General features: G+C 37.0%; 3 protein-coding genes across 12 annotated transcripts in view; 1 reads left to right on the top strand and 2 right to left on the bottom strand.

Moving 5' to 3' along the window:
- Positions 1-1,051: 1,051 nt before the first annotated feature.
- LOC117985211 (uncharacterized) lies at positions 1,052-15,829 on the bottom strand. Its single transcript, XM_069500617.1, has 10 exons — positions 15,451-15,829; positions 15,272-15,322; positions 13,709-13,855; positions 12,792-12,872; positions 11,654-11,797; positions 9,813-9,893; positions 8,575-8,754; positions 4,220-6,783; positions 3,291-3,659; positions 1,052-2,239 (listed from the first exon to the last, which is right to left on the bottom strand). The coding sequence occupies exons 1-10, from the start codon at positions 15,575-15,577 to the stop codon at positions 2,189-2,191; spliced, it is 3,795 nt and encodes a 1,264-aa protein (XP_069356718.1). The 5' UTR covers positions 15,578-15,829; the 3' UTR covers positions 1,052-2,188.
- A 712-nt stretch (positions 15,830-16,541) lies between these two features.
- Pglym78 (phosphoglyceromutase 78) lies at positions 16,542-22,590 on the top strand. Its single transcript, XM_034971674.2, has 5 exons — positions 16,542-16,813; positions 17,618-17,850; positions 19,411-19,602; positions 20,043-20,115; positions 20,822-22,590. The coding sequence occupies exons 1-5, from the start codon at positions 16,711-16,713 to the stop codon at positions 20,986-20,988; spliced, it is 768 nt and encodes a 255-aa protein (XP_034827565.1). The 5' UTR covers positions 16,542-16,710; the 3' UTR covers positions 20,989-22,590.
- l(2)k10201 (lethal (2) k10201) overlaps positions 21,813-27,153 on the bottom strand; it is a 7,970-nt gene continuing 2,629 nt past the window's right edge. For 4 of the 10 annotated variants that reach the window (XM_069500584.1, XM_069500582.1, XM_069500583.1 and 1 more), the window contains exons 2-4: positions 24,247-24,389; positions 23,848-24,046; positions 21,813-23,342 (exon numbers count right to left, since the gene is read on the bottom strand). In XM_069500584.1, the coding sequence (XP_069356685.1) occupies positions 23,001-23,342; positions 23,848-24,046; positions 24,247-24,386 (681 nt within the window). In that variant the 5' untranslated portion in view covers positions 24,387-24,389 and the 3' untranslated portion in view covers positions 21,813-23,000. Of the gene's footprint in view, positions 23,343-23,847; positions 24,047-24,246; positions 24,390-24,482; positions 24,723-24,769; positions 24,833-26,143; positions 26,336-27,153 lie in introns of those variants that run through there. The other 6 variants (XM_069500577.1, XM_069500578.1, XM_069500580.1 and 3 more) reach the window with 4 other exon arrangements.

Genomic DNA, 27,153 nt, shown 5'->3' with positions numbered 1-27,153 from the left:
TAAGCCCTTATTTTCGGCAGTTATAGACAAAATAAAAAAGGATTTCCTATCCTAGTTTAACCAAAAATAAAAATGAAATCGAGACGTCACCATACGCAAGACTAATATAATAATTTGCCATCGTCGCGCATTGATATTATGTAACAGAAATCAAACACTTTTCAACAATTTTCAGCATTTTTAGGGATGATTTATGCCAACACGTGGCGGGCGCGGACCGTGCCACGTACGAAGCGCGGACGAGACACGGATTCAAAACATCACAAACATTTTATATGAAGCAGTTCATGTTTTACCATGCCGTGTCTATGCACGGACGCCACACGGTAAAGCATGAACTACTTACTTGATATAAAATGTTTGTGATGTTTTGAATCCGTGCCTCGTACGTAGCACAGCTCGTGCCCGCCACGTGTCGGCATAAATCATCCCTTAAACAAAACAAAAAAGTATTTCCTATAGTATTTTAACCGAAAATAAAAATGAAATCGAGACGTCATAATACGTAGAACAAATATAATTTGCCATTGTCGCGCATTGAATTGTACCAGACATCAAACAAAGTAAGCACTTAAAAGTTAATGCTCGTGATAATTATAAAAAATACTAGTAGTATCATGCTACGTTAGGTACTGTTAGGTACTACGTTAGTTATATCTTAAAAGTAATAAACATAATATATATAGTAGAGATGAAACGGTTAGTGGTTTGGCCGGATACCGGATACCGGATAATCGGCCAACCTTAAAGCCGGATAGCCGAATATCTGGCCGAACGTAGTCGAGTCGAACATACCCGATCGCTTCACTCACACTCGTGTAACGAATCGCCTCGTTACGCGAGTGAAGCGATCGGGTCGACTCGGGTGATTTCGGGCCATTTCGTTTATGTGTGAAATTAGCGCTTTGTTGTCTTCTGCAATTGATTGCAAATACGATCATTAGAGGTTATGAAAAAACGTGTTGTTTTCTAGAGTTAACCTTTCAGCGCCCTGCAGTAGTGTATATAGCGAAAGACTTTTTTCGGAAGCTGGTCCTGTATACGAAGACAAGTTCTTTAGTTAAAAATTCATGATTCTCTATGTTAAATAAAGATTAAAGTGCCTTCAATCTTTATGTCGTACGTATTTATTTGATATCCGGTATCCGGCCGGATACTTGTTTGCTATCCGTTATTCGGCCGGATTTCAAATTTGAGCCGGATAGGCCGGATACCGGATAGTTGCCGGATATCCGTTTCATCTCCAATATATAGTAATCTGTGGTCTAATAGAAGGTGAATAAAAGGTAAACAAAAAACGAATGTAATTACTTAAAAATAATAATTAGTTACTAAAAAACTAGTCTAAAGTCCAGTGCAATCATGAAAAAGCGATTTGAAACTCGTGGTACGTGCCTTTTTATTGTAAAAGTCTAGATGGCCACAAGTGGTCGTTAGATATTAAAAATTATGCACCACAATTTTTTATTATATTGGTTCCTTAAATGCAAACCTATAAGATTATCTAAATATATAAAAGGAAAAGGTGACTGACTGACTGACTTTAAGTTACTGAGTGATGACATAAATTATATATAAGGAACACAGAAAAATATTAATAATAGACATAAAGAACAATTAATAACAATTAAGTAGACCTAGGTCTAGGACTAGGCCTACTAAGGACGTATGAATGGGCAACCCCTGTACTAGTAAACGCTGTACTACAGTGGGTTGCTATTCTTTTATATATAGGTATGTCTCCATTTCTAAAAACTTGAATAAATATTATTACAAAATTAGTAAATGTTGTTTTATAATACACACATGGTAGCGTAGCGACAACTATATAAAAGTGTTAAGTACCTATCGAATTCTGACTTAGAGTTTTTTATGGTAATCAAAAATTAGTGGTGTTGGTTATAGCTACAATAGTATAGAAACCAAAGCATTATATTATATCATCAACTTGATTCCTATTCCAGAGAAAAGCGCCTAACAAGTTTCGTTCCGTTTTTCCATTATGAGGTACGGACCCCTAAAAAGAACTTTTGTCCTATTCTAACTAACGGCTTCTAAACGGCTTTGTTCATAAAATATTATGTATCTATTACTAAATGCCACTCGGAAGTTCATAGTTTACCTTTGATACATCTTCTATTGAGATAAAACTTAATTTTATCGTACACTAACTTAACCTAATCAGTAATCACGATAAGCCGTTCTGGTACTGACTGGGACCGCTATACCGTTTGATTTTCTGAAAAAGAAAAAAATTAATTAAACAATATCGTAAATCGTAATCATTATGATAATTTTAATACATATCTCGAATTTCAACCCTGGCAGCAAATGAAAGATCGCGTAGCGGTCTAAGGCTGAGACCGCAACACTGCGATGCGATGTCGGGTCCTAAAAGTCTACGAAGTCGCACAATGCACTGTGCAAAGCGATGTGGTGCCGCACCGTACAAACTTGCGAGGCGACCACGTATTCCTGTTCAGTCGGTGTCCACACCTCTTTGTGTGCCATTCTGTGTTATGTGTGTTCTTCTTGATGCGTCTTAACGCAAGTAGAAGTAGGATACGTGTAGTGCGGTCCATGGCTCACTAGAAATTGATGGTCAGAGTTTTCTCGTACGATGCCGGAAGCGATGAAATTTTTGCGTTGCGTCAACGCATCGTATTGCATTGCGACATCGTTTTTGCGATGCGATGTCGCACCGCAGTGTAGTGGCTTCGCCCTAAGGCGCTCCGGGCGCGATATCAAGGGAGACGCAGCAGGCTCGCATTTTTTGATATGTATTTAAAAATTATTTAGAAATTTCCTTGAAGTGTAGGTAAAAACATTGCTAAATACATCAATTTAAAAAAATGATTTAAAAGTTACGAGCTTCGAAAGTCCATATTACTTTAACAGTAAAATCGCAATTTTGGGCGTAAATATAAATTACAAGCTCATGCCCGTTGGACATAGACTTTGTCCGCGTGGACTACATAAATTTCAAACCCCTATTTTACCCCCTTAGGTGTTGAGTTTTGGCTAAAATCGCAACGCGACTTAACTTAGGTTAAGGTGAGCGCAAAAAAGAGCATTTTTAGTTCACTATGATTTATGAATATGATTACAACTCAAAATCGCTAAAAAGTGAGTCACGATGTTGTTCCATGCAGGCGTCAATAACTTTATTTCTCAAACGGCAGTTTTTGCACGCTCGGTTTCAGTACGAAGCCTGATGATGCTATAGGCTTCATATCGTTCCAAACTGGAACGCTTATAGTAGTAACATAAGTAATATCGTGTTTACTTACCGACGGGTTTCCTTCAAAATTCCGATTAGAATGTCTTTTGAAAGGCGCTTTTTGCGGCCACATACTCGTAGATGGAAAGCTATTGTGATTTCTCTTGAGGTGATGGTTGAAAATACTGCGATTTATCCATTTCCTCATATTTGGACCATCTGTAGTGACGTTCAAATTCGTGTTGGCATTTTCGCCAATTTTTAAAGTACTGGGACTTTTAAAGTTCATGGGTTGAATTGGATTCTTTACAACCGGTGTGCCAAATTTGTATTGTGTGGTTATGTTGTTGCGAACTCCAAAATTTTTCAATTTATCGATATTTATTGTCCTATTAAATGTCGTCGTGATATTCTTCTGGATCTTGATGGGCGGCTTGTTCTAAAAAATACGGTTAAAGCTTTTTATTTTGTAGAACTACAGAAACAAGTACTTATTAGCTACATAAAGATAATATCCTTAAAGGCCATCTATCGCTGATAAGTTAGGTACGTCAACGCTGGACGTGTTTAGGTCGAGGTCTTATAAGCACCGTTAGATTGTTATAACTCCTGATGTAGAGCAATTATTTAAAGGGCTACAAGTTGCAACATAAATTGTATTTTTTAGCAAAAAAGTGGATACATTATTGTTTACTGTCGCGATTGCGATATCGCCCAAATATGGTTCCGCATATATCGCACAAATATAAAAACAAATTATTATTGTATTATCTGCGATACCGCGTAGATTGAAGGCGACTGTAAATCGCAGGAAAGATAACACATTGAACTTTAGAAAGAGATAATCGGCAGCTTCGTAGAGCGTTATCTCTGTCGTTGAGACTGATGTGAGACTGATGAAATCAGCGACAAAACTTCACGTAGGTGTGAGTTAACACTTAACGTTAACTATTCGATGTATAATCTTTCTGGTCGGGTATTGTATGCGAGTATTCTTACCGCATGCCCCAAATCCGTCGTGTCTGGTGAGTATCTTTTGATGTTTTTGTCCATATGCCCAACATTGCTAGTATTCATTCTATCGACTCCCAAGCTCTGAAGTGGCTTATATACACGCTCACGATGGTCGCCCAGGACCGGCTGACTGACTAAAGCTTGTTCCTTAACCAATTTAAGCTCATAGTACAAATCTCCATTTGAAGCATTAAGCTGTTTCTCTAAATGGGCGATCTTAGTATTAGAGAATATACTGACATCGGTGTTTTTCAAAATAATCACCAAAGCCCGAGCCAATAAATCATCGTAAGGCAAGATACAAAAACGCTCGAGTATAGACTCCGCAACATTGACACTAAACTCTCTTTCGTTTCTATACATTAAATCCGTTAACTTGATAAAAACAGATTTGAATCGCGAAAAGTTTTGTGACATTGCAATCACACTCATGAAATAATCGCAAAGCAGCAAGTCTGCACTGCCATTTTTCAAGTTGAACCAGAGCAAATCGTCACAAACGGATAGATCAACTTGGTTTAGGTACATCAGAACGGTATCGACTACCTCCGATTTCAAAACATTATCTTCCATCGATTGTTGGTTCGTTTTGACGATAAAGTCTATCGCGATCTCCACCAAGATCCTGGTAAGTTCGCGACGGATGCACTCTTCAACAAAACATAGGCCGTATTTGCGTCTGAGTTGCGGCGAATTCCGCATGAACATGTACTCTTGAATGAACGAGTTTTCACTTATCCTTTGCAGTGTATTTTTAACATTGTTAACATTAGGGTACTCGTGAGGATATTTACAATGAGCGTTTTTACACTTTGATATAGTGTTAAAGACACAGTAGCCCTTTAAAACTAAGCTTCTTATGTGGAGCGCTGGCTCATGATACAATGCCATTAAACGCGGTTTGTTTGTCACTGGAGTGTTTTTGCTAACAATATTTTGTGATGTAGGTAGATTTTGTGAACAATTGCCCACTTTATCCTCATCAATATTATTTTCCTGAATATTGGGTTTGTTACTGAAGTCAATCAACACAGATGTAGAATCCGCCTCATGCTTTTTACATTTTAGGATTTCGGCTTCAAAATTATTTGATATTTTCGAAGGCTGATAGATAATTTTTTTGCGCGACTGTTCCGTATGTGTAACTACTGGTTGTGGAACATATTCCTCAAAATTGGACATTTCGGAATTGAATGTACTATTTCTTCTACAAGATTCTAATCCCGTTAAACTTTCCGCGAAAAGAGATAAAGCATCATCATCGTCATTATCCCCCAGGACATTCAAGTTATTTGATAATTTGTTATGGCTCAAATGACAATTGTTATCAATTTTTTCTGCTATTTCATCTGCTTCTTTAGCAGGATAATATTGTTGAACATTGTTATTTTGTTTATAGCATTCCTCATTTCTACTAATATGTTCATTTATAATTTGGCTATCTTTGGAATAATAGGTTTCCGGTGTTTTAGGACAAGGAGTATTACTAGTTTCTAGAGATTCACTGCATTTGAAATATTTGTCAACATCATCAATTTCTATTTGCTCAACATGTTGACACATGCTCTGCACAATTGTTTCTTCTTTGAAGATATCATTTAGTCTAGTTATTAGTTCTTGCTCGTTTTTTGTCAATGGTTTATTATTTGTGTTCTTAAATGAGGATTTGGCCAATTTTATACGATTGAAATCGAGATTTTGCACTATCATTTTTAATTCACTGCTCACAGACATATTTGCACCGCCGACTAACTTGGTCTCGTGTGTTTTTTCTAAACTCTGGCCTAAATTTTTTAGCGAAGCCACACTACCACTAGCGCTAGCTGACGAGCTGCTACTGGAACTGGAACTAGAGCTACAAGTGGATGAAGTGCTGAGACGTAATGAAGAGCGTGTAAAATCAGCAACATTTTCTTCAATCACTGTACTACAATTATTGTTGATTCTGTTTTGTTCTGAACAAAAATTAAACTCTTTTTGGTCCGAACTCGAACTTGACGATCTCGAAAACCTGCGATTATTAAGACCTAAAGAGCCACAATATTCTGGATCAATTTCAGTCATAGTATTTAGTTTTCCTTTAATCACACTGTCAACAACACTTTCTGAACCCGCATAACGATTATCACCATCATATGAACATTTTTTATCATTCTTTAAGTTTTCTTTAATGTTGTATAACTGCACAACTGGTATTTTATTATCAAAATAATAATATTTATTTGAATAGACTGTATGCAGAGATGAGTTGCTAGAGCTAGATATATCTTTTGTCCATGATATATTGGAGCTTCTAGATGCTTGTTCTATTCTATCAGAACAATCGACAAAGTTACAATTTTCAATAGAGTTATCAGTGACTATCCCTTGATTTTTCGTCCTATTTATAACAGGTTTCCCTTTTTTACATATTTCTTTCTCTTTTCTAACGCAGTCTACGACTTTTTTAGGAGGTCCAGCCTTTTCAATTTTGCGATTAAGTGATAACTTATGCTTTCTTTTAATAGACTGTTCAGTATTTTTTGTGTTAATCATCGTATCAGCATCATCTGTAAATAAAATTGGAATTTCAAATCTATGAAACTTAAGAATCTTTAAAACGAAATAAGGAATGTATAGTACGCGACAGGTTGAAATGGCAATCGAGGTGGGGACGCCACACACACGCACATAGCCCCCGCGCCAACCTGGTCCGGGCGAACACGGCTGACGTGCGGGTGTGCGGGACGTCTCCCCGCCTCATACCACGATTGCCATCTCACCTGTCGCGGACTATAGTCTAAACTAAAAAATAAACATACCCTTTGATTCATTTTTTGATGTGAGAATAGCTTTGACATCACTTTTTTCGGGTGAATGCTTTTTAGGTACATTCTTAGGTCCTTGCTTTCGTTTTGTAGATTTCTCAGCGTTTTTTTTTTAGGTTTATCATATAACATAAATCATCATCTGGAAATAACAACACAATTTTACATCTCTAATAAGAAATAGATTTAACCATAAATATATATTACACATACCTTTTATAATGTAAATAACGGGTACATACCATGATTTATATGATGATTTTGAATTATCGATACTGCAATCCAGTTGCATGAGTCGTGGCCACGTCGGCGGACAGCTCGTGAAGTTTCAACGAAAAGAACAAGAAAGCAAGTACTTCGATACTGCCCACGACAGCTCGAACTTCATCTCTCGCAGCACTGCTGTCCCGTCATGACGCATGCAACTGGGTCGAAATATCGATAATTCAAAATCATCATATTAATCGTGATATGTGCCCGTTATTTACATCTATATATATAAAAGGAAACGGTGACTGACTGACTGACTGACTGATCTATCAACGCACAGCTCAAACTACTGGACGGGTCACGCTGAAATTCGGCATGCAGATAGCTATTATAACGTAGGCGTCCGCTAAGAAAGGATTTTTCAAAATTCAACCCCTAAAGGGGTGAAATAGGGATTTGAAGTTTGTATGAAACTCTGTCAGTTTTGAAGTTAAAAGCATGAAATTTTGCAATTTACACTAAATTATATATAAAAGGAAAAGGTGACTGACTGACTGACTGATCTATCAACGCACAGTTCAAACTACTGGACGGATCACGCTGAAATTCGGCATGCAGATAGCTATTATAACGTAGGCGTCCACTAAGAAAGGATTTTTCAAAATTCAACCCCTAAAGGGGTAAAATAGGGGTTTGAAGTTTGTATGAAAGTCTGACAGTTTTGAAGTGTCGATAAAGAAGTTTTGTAGTTAATATTTTTGCAATTAGCAGTACATGACATATTTTATTAAGCTTATCTTAAAATCTCATACTTAAAAATCAAACCTAAGGGTGTAAAATAGGGGTTTAAAATTTGTGTAGTCCACGCGGACGAAGTCGCGGGCATAAGCTAGTTATATATATAAAAGGAAAAGGTGACTGACTGACTGACTGGCTGATCTATCAACGCACAGCTCAAACTACTGGACGGATCACGCTTAAATTCGGCATGCAGATAGCTATTATAACGGAGGCGTCCGCTAAGAAAGAATTTTTCAAAATTCAACCCCTGAAGGGGTAAAAGGGGTTTGAAGTTTGTATGAAACTCTGTCAGTTTTGAAGTGTCTATAAAGAAGTTTTGTAGTTAATATTTTTGCAATTAGCAGTATTACATATTTTATTAAGCTCATATGTTAAAATCTCATAGTTAAAGATCAACCCTAAGGGTGTAAAATAGGGGTTTAAAATTTGTGTAGTCCACGCGGACGAAGTCGCGGGCATAAGCTAGTTTACATTATAATATGTCGTTTAACCACGAACTAAGCCTAAAATTATTAAACGTACAGTCTGATTTGTCTTTTGACTTACCATTTTGTTTGTTCTCCCTTTCTTTGGTTGGTGGTTTCTTGGATAAACTACTTCGTTTAGTAGGTTGCTTTTTTCCGGCTTGCTGCTTTGCATCAACTGGCTCAAATAGTTGTTCAATTAAATGTTTGGATTTATTTGGAAACTGCTTCCTAATAACTGAAACATAAATATGTTGAAATGTAACTCGAAAATTACTTTTATTAATCCATACTAATATTATAAATGCGAAAGTGTGTCTGTCTGTCTGCTAGCTTTTCACGGCCCATCCGTTCAACCGATTTTGAGTAAGGTACGGAGATAGCTTGCATCCCGAGAAAGGACATAGGCTACTTTTTATCCCGGAAAATTAGAGTTCCCACGAGATTTTTAAAAAACCTAAATCAACGCGCGCATCAACAAAGTCGCGCGCATCCATCTAGTCTCAAATATTTTTGTGGACTGATCCTTAAGTTTTACAGTAAAACGGTGGTTGCGATAGGCCGATCCAAACAGGAATCAGCGTAGATGTATGGCTATGAGCATGCGTCTTATACAACGTTAGTTTTAGTATACGCAAAACCTGAAAATGGCCGGTAATCGATTGCAATCATTCTTACTATGGGTTATATTTTGACCAAAAAATACTTTAACATCCTGCAAGATGGAACACCTAGTTGAATGACCGCATGCACCAGCTGATTCGACGCGTGCGAGCGGGAGCGCGCAGGATCGATGCTAGCCGTCCCGTTCGCTCACAGTTGCTTTCTTGGGGTGAATATGTTTTTGTGGGACAACAACTGAATACAAAAGCTTAGTGGCTTATAACTTCGTAAGTTTTCATTAAATATTTTTGAAATTTTGTATATTTATTCTTTATGTAAAACTATTCAACATGTTTTCGGTTTTTGCGTATACTAAAACGAACGTTGTACATATTATAATATCCATATTCCATATATTATACAAAAAGCGAAATACCACTCACTCACTGACTGACTGACTAATCACGAAATCTCAGGAACTATAAAGCCTATAAACTTGAAATTTGGGAGATAGGTTCCTAGAGTTATGTCCGTCCCGGGCCGCCCAGCGTATAGCGGGGTTATTCGCTAACTCAGTGTCTAACACTGAATTAGCGAATAACCACTCATTTGACATTGGTTGGTTCCACATTGCTGCTTCAGTGAGTGATTTTAATATAATACGTAGTAATATAGACAAAAATATGATCTTACCATCATTTGCCAGCAAAATTTTATAATAGTTTGCATCCATTTTCGATATATCAAGTTTAGGATTATGCTCTCTGATGACACCTAAAAAAGATTTTATTTTAACAAACAAGTCATTCAATTAAAATAACGTTTGTGGCCTTTTATCCATAGAGCAGAAACAAAGAGGAGATGTTGTATTAAGATTTACCTATGAAATATCGAGTGACATTTTGCGGGGTGAGGGGTTGTGGAACGCCGCCCACTTCTCAATTTTCCATCTGCGGGTTAGTAGCAAAACTACTCGCTTAGCGACCTAACATCGATATATTGATGTCACTACATAGTTCAGCTATCTCACACTAGATGTCAATAAGTGTAGAAATTACGTATAAAATTACTTACAAATGAAATGTGATACCATTCATAGCATCAGAACGTCTGTCTGAATAACTTTGACACGATAAAACACAACACTTCATCCTTTTGTTCTTAAAAACGCGAAAACACACCGATAATACGAGTCTCAATATATGTGAACCTGACGAACGCAGACAGCATACTAACTAAGGCCCCGCCCACAGTGATGACGTCAGGACCTAGTTGAAAATCACAGTGCACAGTTGCTTAGGCCAACTCCTCTTTGTTTCTGCTCTATGCTTTTATCCCTACGTGAAATGGTTGTCACAATGTTGTAACATAATAAACAAGTTTTAAGGTTTAATTTACTGTATTCACACTTAAAAATGTGTAAAAGCATGTGTTACGCAAAAAAAAGATGGTTGGTAGAAACGTTTTTAATTTAATATCTAGCTATTAAAAATCCCGTGGGAACTCTTTGATTTTCCGGTATAAAAAAACCGGCCAAGTGCGAGTCAGGCTCGCACACGGAGGGTTCCGTACTACAGTCGTATTTTTTAGACATTTTGCACGATAATTCAAAAACTATTACGCATAAAAATAAATAAAAAATCTGTTTTAGAATGTACAGGTAGAACCTACCTGTAAAGAACTTTCATATGATACCCCACTTGATATAGTTATCTCACTTCAAAAGTTGAAAATACTAATTATTAGTTGATGACCACAATTTAATTTTTTGTGTGTGATCTAACCCTAAATTCACGGTTTTCAGATTTTTCCCCAAATGTCAGCTATAAGATCTACCTACCTGCCGAGTTTCATGATTCTAGGTCAACAGGAAGTACCCTGTAGGTTTCTTGACGGACAGACAGACAGACAGATAACAAAGTGATCCTATAAAGGTTCCGTTTTTCCTTTTGAGGTACGGAACCCTAAAAATAGCCTATATCACTCTCCAGGTAATTAATTATACCCAAGCAAAAAATCACGTCAATCCGTTGCGACGTGATTGAAGGACAAACAAACACACTTTCGTATTTATAATATGGGTAGTGATACCTAATATCTAGCCTCGCATGCCCGCACATCTCCCGCTTACCCGGTGCTGGGAGGGCGGATGACGTGCGGAAGTGGGGGGCACCCCCCAGCCTCATACCCCGATTATATAATCCCTTATTATAAATGCAAAGTGTGTTTGTTTGTTGGTTTATTGGTTTGTCCTTCAATCACGTCGCAACGGTGCAATCGTTTGACGTGATTTTTTCATGGGTATAGATAAAGACCTGAAGAGTGACATAGGCTACTTTTTATCCCGGAAAATCAAAGAGTTCCCACGGGATTTTTAAAATTCCACGCGGGCGAAGTCGCGGGCATCAGCTAGTAAATAATAAAAATACTGATTAAATAACTATATGAGTAGTTTCAGACTATCGATTACAAACAAGTCTTTTCCCTAAATAATATAATATGTATAGATTGATAAGATATATAATGCAACATACTTGTGTCGGCACTTGTAGCATTTTTGGCTGCACTCTTGGCTTGCTTTTTCTTTACGGGTGCATCCTCAGATGTAGCTTTCTTGACATACTTCCTTTTAACAGTTGTGTTGTTTTTCGTGACAGGTTTCTTAACTTCTTTCACATCTGAGAATGAACAATTTTTAATGAAATGTAAATTAATGTGGGTATCATCATCATCATGATCAACCCATCGCCGGCTCACTACAGAGCACGAGTCTCCTCTCAGAGTGAGAAGGGTTTTGGCCATAGTCTACCACGCTGGCCATGTGCGGCTTGGTAGACTTCACACACCTTTGAGAACATTATGGAGAACTCTCAAGCATGCAGGTTTCCTCACGATTTTTCCTTCACTGCTAAAGCAAGTGATATTTAATTAATTAAAACGCACATAACTCCGAAAAGTTAGAGGTGCGTGCCCAGGATCGAACCCCCGACCTCCAATTAGAAGGCGGACGTCCTCACCACTAGGCTATCACAGCTTCGTAATATAATATGGGTATACTACCTGGTAAAAGTGAATGTTTATTGAATGATTTAAAAAAATAAGTGTTTTTATATATGTGCATGTTTCAACAATTAGTTAAGTTTTATTCCATCGAGCTTGCTTCTTTTTTTTCTATATTAAAGCTGACTGACTGACTGAATGATCTATCAATGCACAACTCAAACCACTGGACGGGAAATTTGGCATGTAGACAGCTATTATGACGTAGGTATCCGCTAAGAAAGGATTGTTGGAAATTCAACCCCTAAGGGGATAAAATAGGGGGTTGAAATTTGTGTAATCGTCGCGGGTATAAGATAGTCTTTTATATATTATACACTAGCTTATGCCCGCGACTTTGTTTGCGTGGACTACAGAAATTTCAAACCCCTATTATACACCCTTAGGGGTTGAATTTTCAAAAATCCTTTCTTAGCGGATGCCTACGTCATAATAGCTATCTGCATGTCAAATTTCAGCCTGATCCGTCCAGTAGTTTGAGCTGTGCGTTGATAGATCAGTCAGTCAGTCAGTCAGTCAGTCAGTCACCCTTTCATTTTATATATTTAGAAATTCTACTCACTGACTGACTGTCTGACTGATTAATCACAAAATCTCAGGAACTATACATACCATCATTTGCCAGCAACATTTTATGATTATTTGCATCCATTTGTGATATATCACATGTAGGATTATGCTCTCTGATGGCACCTAAAAGAAGTAATCAAACAAGTGAATTAATTCAATTAAAATAACTTTAATGGTTGTCACCATGTTGGCAGACTAAGGAAGGATCAAGGAGACTTGGCATCAAAATAATAATACCTTATTAGAGCAAGCTAGGTGTATAGAAAAGCTCTGAAGAGTGATAGATACAAAAACACATTTTTTGTCTTCGTCATTGTTTAGCTTTTTTTGTTGGGCACAGTTGTCATCTGTGCCCAACAAACCTCTGTGATAGTAATTTATAGCGAATATTACGAGTTTTTATTTAGTTTCCTGTTTAAATTTAGTATTGAAGGTGATCGGCTGTAACAGTTGTAGCGAACGCAAATTATGAAACATAACCTTTCATACGTAATTATGATTTCTTTTGTTGTTTTGTCCCTTTCGGGTATACGCGTCTGACAAGTCCACTTTGATTCTTTGTCTGAGTTGTCACAATAAAATAAACAAGTTTTAAGTTTAATTTACTTATTGTATTCATTCTTGAAAACATGTAAAAGCATGTTACACAAAAAGTTTGCTAGTGAGCGCGGATGATGGGGACCCCTCCCCCACGCCTTATACCGCGATTGCCATCTCAACCTGTCGCGGACTACAGGTACCTAATATTATAATAAATAACGATAACAATTCAACAAAGAGCTTTCTGATATTTTTTATTTTAACCCTGTATAGCCTATGTAGTTCTGGATAGATTTCTAATGTTGAAAGAATATTATTAAAATAGGCTCAGTAGTTTCAGGCTATCGATTAAATACGAATCTATCCCCTAAATAAATTAATTTGTTGCATATAAATGTTAAATAGATAAAGCAACATACTTGTCTCAACACTTGTCGCATTTTTGGCTGCACCTTTAGCTTGATCCTTTTTCTTTACGGGTGCATCCTTAGTTGTAGCTTTCTTCACATTTTTCCTTTTAGCAGTTGCATTGTTTTTCGCAACAGGTTCAATAACTTCTTTCACATCTGGGAATTAACAATAATTATTATGAACTAGCTGATGATGCCCAGGACTTCGTACGCGTGGATTTAGATCCTAAAAATCCCGTGGGAACTCTTTGATTTTCAGGGATAAAAAGTAGCCTGTCACTCTCCAGGTCTACAACTATATCCATGCAAAAAATCACGTCGATCCGTTGCTCTATTACGACGTGATTGAAGGACAAACCAACAAACAAATACACTTTCACATTTATAATATGGGTACTGATAAAGATATTTATTACTTTAAGTATATATGTAGTTTTGTAATAAGTCATTCATACTTATATATAATACTAGCTGATGCCCGCAACTTTGTCCGCGTGGATTTACATTTTTCAAAATCCTGTGGGAACTCTTTGATTTTCCGGGATAAAAAGTAGCCTATGTGTTAATCCAGGGTATATAATATAATCTATCTTCATTTCAAATTTCAGCCAAATCCGTGCTTTTGCGTGATTGAGTAACAAACATCCAAACTTTCACATTTATAATATTACTAGCTGATGCCCGCGTGGAATTAGGTTTTTCAAAAATCCTGTAGGAACTCTTTGATTTTCCGGGATAAAAGTAGCCTATGTCACTCTCCAGGTCTTTATCTATACCTATGCAAAAATCACGTCAATCCGTCGCACCGTTGCGACGTGATTGAAGAACAAACCATCAAACCAATAAACCAACAAACAAACACACTTTCGCATTTATAATAATGGTACTGATATTAGGATAAGGATTATGAAAAATAAGTATCTTATATATATGTATTTATGTGTCAACAATTACCTAGTTAAGTATTATTCTATCCTATTATCAATTTATGATCCTTGTTAGCACTTAACACACAAAGACACAGTTCACAACAGTTACAGACCTTCTAACAAAATGTCTAGGCTTTGACATCAATGGTAGGCGTCAAATGTACATTTGACACAGGTAGCCTTAAAGTAGCCCTATTTTTCTTTGATTTTTTGTCACCATAGCCTTATATATCATCGATTCAGCTAGCTGTAGGCACTTATTATTTAAATGTCAAACAAGATATTGTGATTAAATCTATTGTATGCAATCTCTAAAGTACAGTAGGTAGCTGGCAAGAAATATTGTACATCAACCTTTAGAATGAGATTTCGGCTTTGTAGAGCGTACTCTGTCACCTACCTATGTGAAGATTTGTGTCTCAATGAAGAGACAAAGCTCTACGAAACCGCTATTTCTTTCTAAAAGTTGATGTACAAAGTTTTCTGCTGCATACTGTAACCTAAAATGGCATGTCTAAATCTACTGGTATCGCTTTTATAATGCTCTCTGAGGAAAAGGATTACACTAGATTTAGATCTGTCAAGCTTAGTGTTGTGTACAAAAGAGTTAATTTAATAATAATAAACACTTTTATTATATTACCTTCAACTGGTATCCCATCATTTTCCAAATTCTCATTGGCTGTGGTGGCAGCTAGAAGCCAAAAAATATTGAAACATTAATTCATATTCGTGTTCGGTGCAGGTTCTAACTATTATTGTTAGACCCGTAGGCTTAGATTCTAAGCCTATGGGTCTAACAATAATAGTGTACTTGCTTACTTGGTAATTTCAGTTTTGTTTTTACTACTGATGGCGTTTTTAAGACCGGCTTAACTTTCTTCGTACGGCCTCGGGGCTTTTTCTCAGCAGCTTTCGTCGGTGATCCATTAACTTTTCTGGGCGGCATCCTGAGAAATTATAGTTTCCGAAGAAAAAATAAACGGTTGCAGCACATCTCTTAAGATTAAAATTTTGTCTTCGTAATCAAAATCTCTGTAACAGGAATACGATATCACAACTATTCTCAATAATAATAACAGTAACTCGAGAACATCGTCAGCAAAATATTGAGAGCTATAAGGTATGTTTGCAATTTGCAAAGTTACAAAATCACAAATTGTTTTCTTCGATACCTAGGTTTTCGACCATGTTTTCAACATTTCCATATATATGTATATATTTTTTGGACTGGTTTTACGGCTCTGGGTTCCATGCCATTATCACCACAGAGTACATTGGTATTATCACTAGGAACAAATGCATAGTGGCCATAGTGGCATCTATGGTACACAGATATTTCCAGATACGGTGAAAGGAACGTTTGCTTTCTCATTCACACTAAAAAGAGAGCACAGATAAAGTTATCTGGAAATATCTGTGCAGATATGCAACTAGCGTGGCCCCCTCAGTCCCTCTCGCTCAAGCAGTGGCACTTACTTGTGAAATGTTATTCCGTCTATTTTACGTTCGCTTCGGCTATTGTAGCCTAGTATACTGCAACCCACCATTGCACAATAACTTCAAAAACAAAGAAAACGAATCAATTATTTATTTACAATACTTGATTCAACATAACCTCACTTCACGTTGTTTGCTAAAATCTCACGTACAAATACATTTTGGCAAACAAAAAAAAGTGGCCACGGTGATAAGAACAAAATTATTACATTATTTATATTATTTTAATGTATTTTCTTAAAAGTCCTTGTTCTGTTCTGTGTTCTGATTGTATGGTGTGTGCACTTAATATACACTGTAGTCTGTGGGTGTGTGTATGTGTATGTGTATATAATAGAGACATATCTGTCAAAGAATTTTTAAGTAGGTACTACTTCGTGGTGTATACGTGTATTCCTAATTCCTATGTCGATGGATGTACTACGTATCTGTGATAATAGAGGTCAATGAAGGTTATTTATGTCAAACGGGGATAAAGGTTCAAACCACAAAAATTGGAAAAATCCTTCATTCCGCCGGTAACTTTTAAAAAAAAAGATTGTACATAAGGTATTTGCAATTTAACTTCTTTACGTTTTATAAATGGCTGCGAAGTACAAGATTGTTATGATCCGGCATGGTGAGAGCGAGTGGAATCAGAAGAACCTCTTCTGTGGGTGGTATGACGCCGACCTAAGCGACAAGGGTAATTATTTATCGCACCCACTTTATAATCCGAAAATAAACTTTTCTTGAATCGATATTACTTTTTGTGGTAGAAACTAGTTAAAGCCGAGTTTAAAGTAATACTTATTGATATTCCTGTACTTATACCTCGTATCAAAGAATAATAATTTGTGATTTGATTTAAACCAAGATTTTGTATTTAAAAGTTTAAAAGCTAGCATTTTCATGTAATAAAGTACGTACCTATATAATCTATTAACCATAGGTTAATTATTATTATAATATATTCGCTACGCTCCATATACCTAAAGCGCCGTATTCACCATCCATCCCGGCTGTACGTCAGCTCAAGGCCGCGGTGCTGGGTGTATCATACACACCATTGTGCACGCATCAAGCAAGAGAATATTTAAACGAGAGCGAGAGAGAGCACTCACGTTACGAAACAACCTCTAGTCTAAATGGTAAAATCTGCTGTACAGCAAGTCTATTCACCATCAAGCATGCACAATGCAGAATGACACTGTCTATCTGCACGACGCGGGCGGTGGTGGGGGCGCTCGCTGGATGCAAAATTCATCGTGCACATCCAGCAAACAATTAATAATAATTATCGACGTACACCAAGCCTATTCACGGTCTTTTTGCATCGTGCATCGTGCATGGTGGGATGTACAGCAAGATGGATGGTGAAAACAGCGCTTTAGTATAAACTAAACTAAAATGACAGGTCTAAAATAAAAGGTTACACCTAATCCTGTTATTGTGATAAAGCATAGCATTCAATTTAGCATTTTAATATGCAGAACTGTTGTTTAACTAGGACGTGAAGAAGCATTATCAGCAGGCAAGGCTTTAAAGGCTGAAGAGTACAAATTTGATGTAGCTCATACGTCGGTTCTGAAAAGAGCACAAATTACTTTGAACTCCATCCTCCAAGAGTTGGGCCAGACTGATATTCCCATCAATAAAACATGGAGGTTGAATGAGAGACACTACGGTGGTCTCACTGGACTCAATAAGGCTGAGACTGCTGCTAAATATGGTGAAGCTCAGGTAACTTATAGTATTAAACACTTTAAACCAATTTGAAGAGACTGAACATCTTTTCTTAAAAGCTAATGAGTGGTTTAGCATCTACAAAGGAACCAATGAACCGACAATCACAAAAATTATGTATTTGTTACTGCTAAATAACCACCTGGTAGTCAAGTAAGTGTTCTTACAGTCGCGACACTTTGTTGATGAGAGGAGTCTTTCCTCTCTTCAACAAGGAGGATTGGAGGAGAGGAGGAGGAGGAGAGAGGCTTTCATTGTCGCATCGGCAGCTACAGTCGCGCGACGACAGACACCAGCACGTCAATGGCAGCCGCGCCGACACGACGATGACAGCCGCCGAAACGTGACAGCTGGTGTCATCCCTTTTTTCTTGGGGAGGAGAAAAATTCTCATGTATATCTCAGTGTTTCCAGTACAGTGTGACAAGGCTCTCTTGGCACTTGAATGACACTGACAGGGGGGCGCTGTTGGAGAACAAATCCATAGAATATACAAACAAGAACAAAGGGGACACTTGACTGCAAGGTTAGTTCCAATTTTCGCCACGCGCCAAGATAGCCTTGTCACACTGTATGTCTGACTTCATTGGGGTTGCTGCCCAACTGCCTAACCCCTCCTCCCCTCCACTCCACTACTTCAGGTAGCAGTCACCCCTGTCATTGACAATGTGCTGCTCATCTGTAAGCACACTACAACGTTTTTGATAAATCATATAACATGACAATAATGAGGTATGTAGTACCAAATAGTAAGTGCCATAGATAGCTTTGTTGATTTGACAAACATTCAAAGAGTAGAATCTTAAGAGTTCACAGAAGTTTCTTACGAGTTCATTTCCACAGTCATCTGTTTGCAGGGTTGTTACATTGGAGTTTAAACAAATTCTTTTATATGTTGTATAGAAGCAGGCGTTACTTTGCGGAAGTCCATGATATATATATATTTATTTTATTTTATTTTACACTATTGCACACAACACAAAGTAAACATTGAAAAAACACAATACAGAAACTTAATCTAATAGCTGTAGCATGCAAAGGCGGCCTTATCGCTAAAGCATCGATATACAATGAACCAAAAGCTTAATTTGCTGTAATCAGCTGAAACAGGTCGAATCTGTATGATGCAGCATGCGAAATGCACCGCCCGCCCTCCCACTGTTAACCATGCAGGAAAAGCAGCCACTCGGCAATTTTGCAATTGTGCATTGTAAGGTCTACATCTCCTGAAGATGCTCCGGAGATGAGGAGGTGTCGGGGCGAAACGTGCGTCGAGTGTGTTTGGGATTTGTGTGGTGCTGCGTGATGGTGGTGCGTATTGCTTGCCGAGTGGCTGCTTTTCCTGCATGGTTAGCAGTGGGAGGGCGGGCGGTGCATTTCGCATGCTGCATGTTTCATCATACAGATTCAACCTGTTTCAGCGTATTACAGCAAATTAAGCTTTTGATTAATTGTAAATTCTTTTATCTCCCACCGGTATCACCTTACAGGTTGTTAGGTCTAAAACACCTTGTTCATGATTGTGTTTAAACATTTAAGAAAACATATGTTACCATAGGTGCAAATTTGGCGTCGCAGTTTTGACATCCCACCCCCTCCCATGGAGAAGGATCACCCGTATTACGACACCATTGTAAAGGACCCACGCTATGCAGGTGACCCGAAACCTGAAGAATTCCCCATGTTTGAGAGCTTAAAGCTCACTATCGAACGCACATTGCCTTACTGGAACAATGTCATTGTGCCTCAGGTAATTATGTTAAATATTATATTATCATTATTTACTTTTAACTGAGAAAACCTTTTCTTTTCACACAAACAATACTTGATTATTTGTATTCCATGCAATAATCTAGTAAACTTCAGATTGTTGGGTTCTGTAAGCATCCACTGTCAATCTGCAGTTGGAAGTTGAAATTTTGACAAGTGTATACCTTTCTATTGCCTCTATAACAACAAATAATAATAAACCAAGATGGTGAAATCATGCAAATCAAAAAATTTAAAAAGTACACAAAGTTATATCTTGTATGGTGGTATTCTCGCACTTGACCGATTTTTAACTTACTATTTTAGCTTACTTTAGTTTTAGCAAGAAGTTAACACTCGGAGAAACAAGAATTGCAATTTTCTTTAATGATAATTTGTTATAATAGCGATATTTAATTATTTATTTCTATTTTCTCATAGATCAAGGAGGGCAAGAAAATAATCATTGCTGCTCACGGCAACAGTCTCAGAGGCATTGTTAAGCATTTAGATGGTAATTGTATTATATCTAAATATATAAAAGGAAAAGGTGACTGACTGACTGATCTATCAACGCACAGCTCAAACTACTGGACGGATCGTGCTGACATTTGGAATGCAGATAGCTATTATGACGTAGGCATCCGCTAAGAAAGGATTTTTGAAAATTCAACTCTTGAGGGGGTGAAATTGGGGTTCGAAATTTTGTGTAGTCCACGCGGACGAAGTCGCGAGCATAAGCTAGTTTATTTATAAAAATTAAAAACCAAATGCAAAAAACGAAACATAAAAAAAAACCAGGCTATATTTCAATGGACATACATTTGTATCAAATATATTTTATGTCCTTTACAGCTACTATTATTACCTATGCTAATTTTTTTTCTTAAAGAATATTAGCCGTGTTAAATGACTAATATTCCCCTTTCCTCTCCAACTAAGCGTCAGGCTTATGCTAGGAGTAGGTACGACAATAGTGCAACGGGCGGGGTTTGAACCGTCGACCTTTCGGTTTTCAGTCCACTCCTTTACCGGTTGAGCTATTGAGGCTCAATTTGATGTAATACTTTTAAAAATAAATACATTCTTTAGCTCAAAAGTCAGGAAACTTATCTAATCTGACTGATCTATCAACGCACAACTCAAACTACTGGACTGATCAGGATCTTTTCTATTTGCGATTTGGGGGTAGTTTGAAATATAAAACTTTTATCTTTTAGGTTTATCTGATGCTGCTATAATGGAACTGAACCTGCCCACTGGCATTCCATTTGTGTATGAACTCGATGAAGACATGAAACCTGTTGACTCCATGGTGTTTCTGGGAGACGAGGAGACTGTCAAAAAAGCTATGGAAGCTGTGGCCGCTCAGGGCAAAGCCAAGTAAATTTCACCCAAATACATTAGAAGAAGAAGTACTCAATTTTTTTTTACTAAACAAAGCATTTTGTCATTAGCTCATGTCAAATTGTAAGATGATGATGCCATATTTAAAGTAATATAAAGTAAAGTGTGGTATAGTTCAGTTGTGTCATTGTGAATGAGTCAATGAACAGGTTCCTAGCGTTTAAGCTATCGTGAGTGATATCCATTATAAATCTCTTATGGCTAAACTCATGTTATTAGTTGGAAAATAGCCTACTTCTTTATTTTAGACTGAGCTCACACTATTTTTATATAATAGATTCATTATGTATGTTCAAATACTTTTTATATAATACGTACAATGTACTCATAATAAATGACACCCAGACTCAGGACAGGCAACTTTTTAACCACACAAAGGTTTGCCCAAGGTGGGAATCAAACTCATGGCCCATAAATTCGAAGTCAGTCATTCACCACTAGACTAAAAATGCTAACTGTACTGAGTCTCTTGTTGTCCCAACACTATTTATTTTTGAAAAAAAAAGTGCAAGACAGAAATCGCCAATATGCTTCGTTTAGTTAGAAATTCGACTGCAGAGATACAGTACGCGGCCGAAAGTAATGTACATCGACCTTTAGAAGGAAATGGCAGATTGGTAGAGCGTTGTCCCTGTCGTTGAGACTGACAAAACATCATATTAGGAATGATTGACAGAGACAATGCTCTTCAAAGCCGAAATGTCATTCTAAAGGCCATTGTACATTACTTTTGGCCGCGTACTGCATGTGGCTACTGCATATAAGTGTTATTTATTTGTTTAGGAAAGTGAAATAAAAACTCAGTTATTGACTTAAATTTATATTTTAGAGAAGAAAATTAGCTAATATGTTTGGATAAATTTTAGACAAGTTTATATTGAAAAGCATAGACACTTTGGCAATGGGCATATACCAATCACATCATAGACCTTTTGGTAGCTATTTATAAAGGCTATTTGTAAAGGGAACACAAAGCGAAACTGCCACTATATACTTGTTAAGACGTTCCGATGATGGAGTAAGTAGTATATGATTGCGGCAGCACAGTATCTACTCGTGATCTGCTGTGTAACCACCTTTATAAAGCCAGTTCAACACATTTTCATTGCACATTGTATGTTTTCAAACCTATAAGGGTGTTATGATAAACTGGGAATATTTTCAATCATTTCTTAAGCGCAACGCACTCTCGCAGAGCGGCGTCTTTCTTAATAACAATTCAAACTAATCTTTAAAGTTAATTTACATAACGGCGGCAGTGTGCGCCGCAACGCTAGGCGTGTCCTCCATATTTTGTTTTAGTTTACCAATTTCAACGGTATGTTAAAGACTAAAGTAGGTAAGACTGTACTCGATTCTGTCTGTTTGCGCTGGCCTTTAGACATAATGTTAAATATGTACAATAAAAACCACAGAAATATTATACACTAAAGAATTGTTACCACTAAATGTTATGCTTTATTTAATTTTTGTGTTTTTTACTAAAGTTCGTTGAGTCTGAGATTATTCGAATACCTAATAACTGTGTTTGTAAGCAAAAATATTGTATGATTGTGTAATAAATGTATTGTAATTTATTGAATCTTTTGGCTTTGATTTCTTTTATATGTCATACCTCAATCAATCAAGGCTTGATAGGTATAAATATTGGCTCATTAAGTTGTTTTTATAACATAATTAGTTAATTGTAAAGAAGTGAATGATTTATAGTGTCCGACCGAACTGTCGGCTTCGGCTACCTTCAGCCAAAACAACCACCTTCGGCTCCGGCAAAGATGGGTCGAAGTTTTGGCCGAAGCCAAAGGTTTCTAGCAAGTGCTGAAAATGTACGAACTTACGAATGCGCGAGACCGCAATGGAAAAGGCGACGCGGCGGCCGCTGCTGTCGCTTAGGGTTATTAGACCTTCACCTTGTGGCGATAGCCGATTAAGTAATCGGCTTCGGCTCCGGCCAGAAATCGACCTTCGGCAGGGCACAACTGGTTTACTGGGTTATTGTGGCAAATTTTCCTTTAGATCTGTCATTATGGCATCCATATCCACAGCGACAGAGGTAGATGAATCTTGCTCTTTAGTAAATTTCTTCCCTTTGTAAATAAAACCTCCTTGTTTACTGTTGGTAAATTTGAATTTTTGTTCCTTATTACTAGCTTGGTCAGTCTCCGTTGTTTGTTGAGGCGTTTCATTCTTTGGTTTACTTTGGTTTGTTTGTTTTTGTTTTGGCTTAGAATCAAATCTGAAGTCTTTAGGCAATTTGTGAATCTTAGCACAGTGATTTAGTCTCTCTTCTGCATTCATAAATTTCTCTTTACACTCTTCTATGTAACAGGAGTACTGTAACAAACAAAATGATGGGCTCTTTATGAGCTGTTATGTTCCTCGTATTTTTGAGGTTTCTAAGTTTTATTAAACTTTCTTTCGACACTAGGTCAAAGTAACTACCCCAACCAGGAATCGAACTTGGGACATTTGAAATCCATATCCATACTTAATATGATAAGTGCGAAAGTATAATATCTGTATTCTGTATGTCTCCTAGTTTTTCGCGGCGTATCCGTTTAACCAAGTTTAACGGGTAGGTACAGTTAGGCGAAATTTTGGCACTGATTGCAACGGGATTTTTGAAATATAAATCCACGTGGACGAAGTCGCAGGCATCATCTATTTGGTATAGAGATAGTTCGCATCACGAAGATGGATACAGGGTACTTTTTAAATCGAAAAACCTAAGAGTTCCTACGGGATTTTCTAGATTACTCCTACATCCATAAACAACATAACTTCTTATGAATATGATAGCTGTGTTGTTCTGTGATGAAGACCAAAAAGAAAAACTTACAGAAGGTTTCTTAGAAGCCATAACAGTGAAGAAGGAATCATGTTGCTCCTCAATATGCAAGTCTAGGAGATGCGGGGAAGGCAACACTTTCCTGCACTGGCTGCAAGAATATCTATGCGAAGAGTTGTAATGATTTTCGACGTTAAGTATAGAATCTGCGGTGAACTTGCAACCTGGGACCGTACATTGAGTTGGAGTTCTGGAAGAAACGATTAAAAAAAATTACATACAACTTATCTCTTGACTGCAATCTCACCTGGTGGTAAGTTATGATGCAGTCTAAGATGGTAGCAGACTAACCTCAAACGGGTATGGAAGTTTCATTAAACCAATACCTATAAGTGCGGGCGAGCGCGGGTCACGTGCGGGTGTGCGGGGACTATAGGTATATCTACTCACATGGTGTGATGTTCTTCTTCGTCCTCATCATAGATACCAAGCCTGGACGGTGGTTGGTTGCCAAGGAATAAATCGTCATCGAGTTTTCGACGGCCAACGCCATACTGGCTGAGTATGCTAAGAATATCTATACTTTCCATTATCTGAAATGCAATGTTATGTCTGTTATTATCAAATGATTTTGAAAATTGGCCACCTGTTATTAAAATGAACCAAACTGAAATCGGATCCGGGACCTTAGGTAATTTGCTCTGATAAACCTTAGCGTGTAAGGCAAGGTATTGTACTCGTACTGTTGGTGGTTACCAAAGAAAACTACATACATTTATTTGCTTCGCTATTTTTTCGCTTGTTTATACTTGAACGAAGTCTTATTAGAATTAGATCTATATTCTCCGCAATGATGTTAATAAGTAAATATCCCACACAAATGACAATCCAGGTTTAGTGCTCTGTGATATCCCACGCCTACAACCCTAAAAAAAGCCAAAGATATGTTAAAGCCCAAAAGCCGCTATGTTACCTGTACGTTACATAACATGTGTGCTTAAGTAAAGAAAGATCGTAAGCTTGCCTATCAGACAGTTAAAGGTACCTACAAATATCTAGATACTCATGTGGTAGGTACCTACCTACCTAGTAAGCGATGATATCAGTACCTACCCTTATTATAAGTGTGAAAGTGTGTTTGTTGGTTTGTCCTTCAATCACGTTGCAACGGTGCAACGGATTGACGTGATTTTTTGCACGGGTATAGATAAAGACCTGGAGAGTGACATAGGCTTTTAATCAAAAAAAATTAAATTGTGGTCATGAACTAATAATTAGTACCTACCTATTTTCAGCTTTCGAAGTGAGTGACTATATCAAGTGGGGTATCATATGAAAGGTGTTCATCTGTACATTCTAAAACAATTTTTATTTATTTTTATGCATCAAAGTTTTTGAATTATCGTGCAAAATGTCGAAAAAATACGACTGTAGTACGGAACCCTCACTGCGCGAGCCTGACTCGCACTTGGCCGGTTTTTTAAAACCTAATTCCACGCGTACGAAGTCGCGGGCATCAGCTAGTATGTAATATGTACCTACATACTTAGTCTCTAATGAGCTCCTAGCGGAGCGAAGTCGTCTTTATCAATTAAAATAATAGAATTTAGCATTAAATCAATCATCAAAATATTGTTAGGTAAGTACCTACTTTGGTACGAGGTTGGTACCTACCTAAATCCGTAGCCTAAATCATATTTTCCTATTATTATTAATGAAGTAGGTAAGTAGGGTATACCCCTACTAAGTAGGTATGACTGGACTGACTAGATTGAAGTTTCAAGATGTTTAAGGCCGATAAACGCTACCTAGTGATGTCAGTTCTATTGTCGATAATACTTATCACAATATTCTTCTCCAAATAATCTTCTCGCTAGGCCGTAGAAACGGCATTCGGAAACAGTGATAGATTATTTTGACGATTCTAAAGCACTTATATTTAAGTTTAATTGAATAAAAATATATTCTATTTTGGATAAAATAATGAAACGTAGGCTTTGTAGGTATGACTATGAGACAGCCTACCAAAAAGTTAGAGAAGTGCGTGAGTGCGTGTCCGAGATCGATCTCTCGACCTCCCGAATGTAGGTATGTATTCAAATGGTAAGCCGATTCAAAACAATTATTTAGTATCTTATAGGCACTAAAACTCAACAATACAAGTTATAGGTATTACCTATCATTAGCTATAGTAACTAGTATAGTTATAGTGCCTATCATTATTCATAGAAAATACATAGGTATAGATGGTGACATTAATATGGCTCCGTTTTTATCCTTAGGGTACCTACGGAACCCCAAAAAAGAAAAACATGGAACATGAATGTATCAGAAGTAAAAATATCACCAAATCGTGTGCGTAATCCCAGCAAAATAATGTCGAATTTCTGGATTTGAGTTGGATAGATTTTTAGTGCGTAACGTCGTGTAATTGTGCGTGAAAGTTTTAAATTTGTGCGTCCAACCAATAAGTAGATATTCGAAAAAAACGCGTTCTGCCAGGAATACGTCATCCCAGCTACACATTTTTTTCCCAGTGGACGTACGAGAAAAAAAATAGGTCCATGAATTAGTGCGTTTTAAGAGGTAAATGTGCGTGCTAAAATTAAATTTGTGCGTCATAAAACTTCGAAGATATTCAGTTTTTTGCTGGGATGACGTTTAACCATTTCTTATATCTCTTAAACGGTTAAACGTATAGATGTGATTTTTTTTACACATGTTGCTATGAATTTGTGCGTAATGTTTGTAAAAACAGAATTTAAAAAAAAAATACCGTTCAGTTTTTATAATTAAAAAATAAAATCACGTTATTAGGTCCTAGTACTTTAAATATGACCTCTAAAGATAAACTTATACCGTTGATTTGTCCCTTATAACGGCCCACAGTATCTTATCAAGTTTCATTGGAGTATTTTAAGTATTTATTGAATTATGAAGAAAATTACTACGACAGGACACGATATTTTTAGACATTTAATTGGTCGAGTTTTTTATGAGTTGGCTAATTAAAATTTCTACCAATAATTAGTGCGTCAGCTCATTTATCCATCTGCAAAAATATAGCCCAATACACAGATAAATTATAGAGATATAATCAAAAACCTATAAGATGCGCAATACAATGATAAACCGACAAAGTTTGAATAGCCACAAAAAAGCGACCGTGTCATATATCGTGCTAACCTTCCAAAATTGATAGTATTGTACCATTACTTTTTTAGCACTTAAGTACAGGTACGTACATAATAGTTAGTGAAAATTAAAACAACAGAACAGTTCAATATATTTTTTATTTTCTAAGTTTTAGTTGATCAATATTCTGACTGAATACCGATTGTAAATTAAGTAGGTAAT

Source organism: Maniola hyperantus, chromosome 9 (assembly GCF_902806685.2).
Source record: "Maniola hyperantus chromosome 9, iAphHyp1.2, whole genome shotgun sequence".
Lineage (NCBI taxonomy): Eukaryota > Metazoa > Arthropoda > Insecta > Lepidoptera > Nymphalidae > Maniola > Maniola hyperantus.
This window is presented reverse-complemented; position numbering and strand designations above follow the sequence as displayed.